At 41.2% G+C, this 6,920-nt stretch overlaps 1 protein-coding gene across 1 annotated transcript; it reads right to left on the bottom strand.

Annotated features, from left to right (window-relative positions):
• Window positions 1–451: 451 nt before the first annotated feature.
• On the bottom strand, window positions 452–2,562 carry LOC138651144 (UDP-GlcNAc:betaGal beta-1,3-N-acetylglucosaminyltransferase 7-like). Its single transcript, XM_069741162.1, has one exon. The coding sequence runs from the start codon at window positions 2,179–2,181 to the stop codon at window positions 835–837; it is 1,347 nt and encodes a 448-aa protein (XP_069597263.1). The 5' UTR covers window positions 2,182–2,562; the 3' UTR covers window positions 452–834.
• Between the last annotated feature and the right edge of the window lie 4,358 nt (window positions 2,563–6,920).

Genomic DNA, 6,920 nt, shown 5'->3' with positions numbered 1-6,920 from the left:
ATTGCCCTCAGATCCTACCTGTACCTGCCGGAAATTACACTGGCAAGATAATTTCCATACGACACCCATTAAAATGATCAAATATCTATAGCCTGCTATTCAAAAATACACAAAAATAAAACATAAAAAGCAATAAATTGTTATTAAAAAATAATCAGCTTAGTAATTTATTTTTTTTTAATTTTTTTGTAAGCATAAATAACATAACCTCCATTATGTAATACACAATAAAGGCTACTGTCAGCCAGGATGGCTTAAAAATGTTAATTATTTTGGCTTTTAATTAGAAAAATATATAACAAACTTAATTACAATCCTAAGCATAAAATACATTTTTACATTACAAATGTCAAATAGAAACATATATATATTTACATTTATTATATATATATTTTTATTTTTTTTTCATGTACCGTAATTTGAAATGTTTAAATGTATTTTTAGTCAGAATGTAATCTGCCAGCTCTAATATTATTATCATATTTTATGGGGGAAATATAACAGTAATTTATTAGTTTAATTATTATTATTATTTTATTTAAAAGTGAATATTATGAATATTAAAGGCTTTTCTCAATTCATTCTTAATTTCATATTAAAAATTCACAAATCATTCCCATTAGTTTCCGTTACCATTTTTTTTTATTTTACATAAAGTGCAATTAGTGTAATCTTTTGACATTATTTCCGAACCAGCTGGAAAGCAAAAGCAAACCAAAGTCAGACATTTCCTCCATTAATTTAGAACAAATGTAAACAATGTATATGACAATAACATCTAGGACAGTCATATTCTCTGCAGGGCATCATGGTGGAGGTGTGCTGTTTTTTTTTTTAAATATTAACCCTTTTACCACAGACGATTTTTTCATCATGGACAACGTTCCACATTTTCAGGAGATCTTTCGAGCTCAACTTGTGGACCACCAGCAAGTCCTTATAGAAACAAGGGTCTCTGTTCATGGCACTTGATCTCTTTTTACTAATTCCAAAGGTCCTAAATCCAGGATGCAACTTGGGCTCTACATCTATGGCCTTAAGACACAATCCCAAAAACACATCATCAATGGGAAACAACTGGATCTTCTCAGAAGCTACAAAGAGCTTTCTGGCGAGAGCAGATGCCATTAGAAAGCCACCTCCACCAGCGTAGACTGGATAGGCTTTGTCGTACAGCTCTTTGGGGATATAATATTTACTTTGCTTATTCCTAATTGGAACTGCCCTAGAAATAATGTCTCCTACAAATAAACTAGGAAGTAGAGGGTCTTCTTTTTTGAAGGCCAAGAAATCTAATATATTTTCAGTGTTCACAAAAATATCATCATCACCTTTAAAAATAAACTCAACATTTGGGCAATATATGTGAAACCATTTTAAGAAATTGACCTCTTTAAGAGTCAAGTTAAAGAAGGTGTCCATGAAATCCCATTGTAAAATGTCCCCATAAATCTGGTTCTCTTGCTCAATAAGTCTCTGGAGGTTCCTGTGGTCTTTACCTATGGATGTAGTTCCAAGGAGAAACAAAGTCTTTATTTTTTTGCCATCTACTTCTTTCTCCTTGCCCCATGTTCTCCTCACCGCTTCTCTTCGATCATGTTGCTCAATGATAGACTTCACCACGATGAGTAGGTGGACATCTTCTTGACATTTCTCAGGGTGGTTCAGCAACAGCGGGAAATACCTGCAATGCCTGTGCAGGATAAACTGATGGAATCTAGGATCCACGTGTCTGAACCAAGGTTGTCTTCTTAAATTAGTGTCTTCAGGACATTTACTCTCATTAACATCCCACCTTGGTGTAGGCAAACTTATCCCTACTGAGGTACCACCACCATCAGAGATACCAGTAGTTCCATCACTGATCCTTCTGGATGAAATATTGTCTGGTTGCAACCACTCATGCATGATTCGGGAGTGGAATGCCAAGGTTCCCTTCGTCCCTTCCTCAACCAATTTCAGTTTATGGATGGTGACCAGTGTGGCAAAAATTAGGGACAGGGTTATGCTTGTTTTTAGCAATCTCCTCCGTCTGAACAGGCAATCCATGGTTGAAGTTGTGATGGAAGGTTCTTGACTGAGGTTGGGAGCCCTCCTGCCCCTTTGTCTTCTATGGATATGAGATAGGTGATATAGGTCTGCATAGCATGGTGGCAAGAACCAGATCTCTAAAAAATGCATGAACAGTGAGGAAGCAGCTCATGAAATATTTTTCAGAATGAAGGAACTTGGATCTTTTCCCGTGCCATGGCAGGCTGCTTATTCAGTAGTCTGTTCATACCTGCTTTGCAGACGTTCTTCAGTCTTGTCCTGGTGGAAGCTGGAGGGCTCATGCCTTGTAGATAATGGACCTTCTTCTGCAGACAGTGGACTGTAGACATCTGTCCATGGTGCACATATGGATGAAGATCATCCTGCTTCTGAACACTCAGCCTGATGACTTGCCAGATGCAGACTGATGCTTAGAGTTTTGGTGTGTGCAGCCAGTAACTTTTCTGCAGATCACATTACTGGAAGCCACACTTGGTCGGTTTAAGAGCTTAACCCTTTCATAGCAAAAGGATTTCAGTTTGGCTTATGAGATTCTTGAGGGTTTTTTTTTTGAGAGGCGTTTCCTCAAACCTCCTGAGCAAATCACAGATCTGAGCGCCTTCGCACACATCTCATGATGTCTAGAATATTGAGCTGTTACATATTTAAAGTGACACTACACAATTTACGATATTGATTTCTACAGAACACCTCGAGGGACATGGAAACTGCTCTGATTTACTGATCTTCTATGGAGCGCTACATTATAAAGGCTCAGGTCTTTTGTGTCCAAAAGTGGCTTAAAGACCCTGCATCCACAGAAGAGGTCAATGGTTTAAAAGGGTTGTCCAGACTTGGGGCAAAAGTTTGCAGTTGCTTTATGTGACTGCTGAATTGTAACAGCGTCAGTTGGGCGCACTCTATGAACATCGCACGCTGTCATGATACCCCATTATTGCTGGTGCAAGCGGAGGGTCCCGTGACAGCTTGTATGTGATTTGCACACTTGCGGTCATGTCCAGACTAGACTTGTTTGGACTTTCTCATCAGAAGTGAAGTCAGAGAAGACTAGTCGGCATGTGACCGCAAATGTGCAAATCATAAACATGCAGTACGGTAAACGCACGCTTGCACCAGCAATAATGGGGAATCATGACCGCATGCGATGTTCACAGAGTGACTGCAGGCTTTTGCCTCAAGCTTGGACCACCATTTTAATAACTGAGGAGTAATCGTTTTGGACCTCTAATACAGATTTTGCTTTTGGGTTCTGAAGCTACATCCATGATTTGGCTAACTCCATCATGCAGATGTGAGACATGAAATCACTGCTCCTGTGATCGGTGGGGGGCCCAAGGATTATTCATATCCTACCTAACATGTAAGTAAAAAACACGGGCCCCCACCAACAAGAATAAAAGGATCTTGATCCATTGTGCAGTGCTGCACCAGGTGCTTTCATATAATGGATGGTAATTGGTGATGGCATCAGATAAGTCCCCATGTTATCGTTCAACACCCCCGTCCCACCTTCTTGAGGAAACACAAATGTATGGACATGGTTACTTTAACACCGAACTAAGCTGTGACTTATGGACCTCACTGACCTATATACTAGGGTCTGCTGAGGTTTCTGTCCTTTATTCTACCTGTGGGTCACACATTGTCCTCCTCCCTGTTGGATTACAGGACTCCAGCTAGTAAAGGGAGTGATCCTAATAAGTATACCTTAGGGAACGATTATTTGGGCTCTTGCCCAGTATATTAGGGCAGGACCTCCGAAGGAGACGCTTTGTTTCCCAAAACATTTATTGTGAAAGAAACAGAAGAAATATTATACGGTAATAGAAGGTGGAGGGACTTGTATCACTCAAGAAGAACTGGATTCTCTTAACCCTCAATTCTACAGTCTGAATATAATTATACAATCGTCGTCCTGGGCTCAATGTTGATGGAAAGCAAAAGTGACACCCATCATAAAGCCGGCGAGTTGGAGCCGAAAATCGTGTAATTTCCACTGTGAATGCTTCATCTGATGAGGTTTTAGTTTTCTACAATTAACAAATTATAGAGACAAAGAATTTAGAAATTAAGTAAACCTCCACAGTAATGCAAACCCTTCATCATATGACTAATGTTACACTCCCAAGACCCAGAGCAGTTGTCTAAGCCCAAAATGCTACAAATTTCTGCTTCTGATGCATTTTATAGGGTCCATCTTATGGCATCGAAAAAGTACGGTGATCTACACCGTATGGACAAAGGTATTAGGACACCTCCATATTCCTCCTTCAGGAGCTTTCATGACCTCCCATTCTAAAGCCAAGTCCTTTAAGGCCCCTTCCACATGTCCTGGTAGACTAGAACTAGAAAAACCAGTACCATGAGTTTAGTGTGCCATCTGTGTGTCACCATCCGTGTGCTGTCCGTGTGCACCATCAGTGTGACAAGTACTAGAATAGAATGACGGTGTTAGATGTGCAAAGGTAGAGATAGATAATAGACAGATTTTAGATGCATAGATAATAGATAGGTAGATAGATATGATAGATAAATAATAGATATGAGATTGATATACAGTACAGACCAAAAGTTTGGTCACACCTTCTCATTTAAAGATTTTTCAGTATTTTCATGACTATGAAAATTGTACATTCACATTGAAGGCATCAAAACTATGAATTAACACATGTGGAATTATATACTTAACAAAAAAGTGTGAAACAATTGAGAGTATGTCTTATATTCTAGGTTCTTCAAAGTAGCCACCTTTTGCTTTGATGACTGCTTTGCACACTCTTGGCATTCTCAAGACCTCCTTCTCTCCTCGACACTTATTCGCTCCTCACCCAACCGCCTCCAAGACCTCTCCAGAATATCCCCCATCCTCTGGAATTCTTTGCTCCAACACATCCGACTATCAACCACATTCGGGTCCTTCAGACGGAACCTGAAAACCCACCTCTTCAGGAAAGCCTACAGCCTGCACTGACCCCGCTGCCTCCTCACCACTACCGAAGCTACCGCCTCACCAACACCGGTGCTCCTACAACCCCCGACCTACTGTCTCCATCCCCACCATCCTGTAGAATGTATGCCGGCAAGGGCAGGGTCCTCGCTCCTCTGTATCAGTCTGTCATTGTTAGTTTGGCTTACTGTAAGTGATATCTGTAATTTGTATGTAACCCCTTCTCATGTAAAGCACCATGGAATCAGTGGTGCTATATAAATAAATAATAATTCTCTTGATGAGCTTCAAGAGGTAGTCACCAGGAATGGTCTTCCAACAATCTTGAAGGAGTTCCCAGAGATGCATAGCACTTGTTGGCCCTTTTGCCTTCACTCTGCGGTCCAGCTCACCCCAAACCATCTCGATTGGGTTCAGGTCTGGTGACTGTGGAGGCCAGGTCATCTGGCATAGCACCCCATCACTCTCCTTCTTGGTCAAATAGCCCTTACACAGCCTGGAGGTGTGTTTGGGGTCATTGTCCTGTTATAAAATAAATGATGGTCAAACTAAACGCAAACCAGATGGAATAGCATGCCGCTGCAAGATGCTGTGGTAGCCATGCTGGTTCAGTATGCCTTAAATTTCAAATAATTCCCAACAGTGTCACCTGCAAAGCACCCCCACACCATCACACCCCCTCCTCCATGCTTCACGGTGGGAACCAGGCATGTAGAGTCCATCCGTTCACCTTTTCTGCGTCGTACAAAGATCTCAAATTTGGACTCATCAGACCAAAGCACAGATTTCCACTGGCCTAATGTCCATTCCTTGTGTTCTTTAGCCCAAACAAGTTTCTTCTGCTCGTTGCCTGTCCTTAGCAGTGGTTTCCTAGCAGCTATTTTACCATGAAGGCCTGCTGTGCAAAGTCTCCTCTTAACAGTTGTTGTAGAGATGTGTCTGCTGCTAGAACTCTGTGTGGCATTGACCTGGTCTTTAATCTGAGCTGCTGTTAACCTGCGATTTCTGAGGTTGGTGACTCGGATAAACTTATCCTCAGAAGCAGAGGTGACTCTTGGTCTTCCTTTCCTGGGGCGGTCCTCATGTGAGCCAGTTTCATTGTAGCGCTTGATGGTTTTTGCCAGGGCACACCTGTGAAGTGAAAACCATTCCCGGTGACTACCTCTTGAAGCTCATCAAGAGAATGCCAAGAGTGTGCAAAGCAGTCATCAAAGCAAAAGGTGGCTACTTTGAAGAACCTAGAATATAAGACATAATTTCAGTTGTTTCACACTTTGTTAAGTATATAATTCCACATGTGTTAATTCATAGTTTTGATGCCTTCAGTGTGAATGTACAATTTTCAAAGTCATGAAAATACAGAAAAATCTTTAAATGAGGTGTGTCCAAACTTTTGGTCTGTACTGTATGTCAGTGAGATATATAATCAGTGATTTGCATGTGTAGCTTTCGGTATTTGTATTTAGCACAAAAATGAATGAAAAAAAATGGCATGGCGGTCCCCCTATTTTTAATAATGAGCTGAGTGAAAGCAGACAGCTGTGAGCTGCTCTAAATAGTCTGGGAAGGGGCCAATATCAATGGACGTTCCCAGTCTATTAATATAAGCTCACAGCTGCCTGCTTAGCCTCTACAGTTTATTAAAAGGAGGGATCCAAAAAAATAACTTGGGGTCCTCCCTATTTTTAATAACCAGCAAAGGCTAAGTAGACAGCTGCGGGCTGATATTAATAGACTGGGAAGGGCCATGGATATTGTCCCCTTCCCAGTCTAGTAAGGCCAGCCTTTAGCCGCCCCAGAAATGGAGTATCCATTGGATGTGCCAATTCTGGTACTTTGCGTCAGCTCTTCCTGATTGCCCTGGTGCAGCTGCAATCGGGGTAATGGTTGTGTTTAATATCCACTAATATCAAGCCCAGGG

This window comes from Ranitomeya imitator, chromosome 10 (assembly GCF_032444005.1).
Source record: "Ranitomeya imitator isolate aRanImi1 chromosome 10, aRanImi1.pri, whole genome shotgun sequence".
Lineage (NCBI taxonomy): Eukaryota > Metazoa > Chordata > Amphibia > Anura > Dendrobatidae > Ranitomeya > Ranitomeya imitator.
Note: the sequence above shows the minus strand (reverse complement) of the source record. Positions and strands in the feature narration are given on the sequence as shown.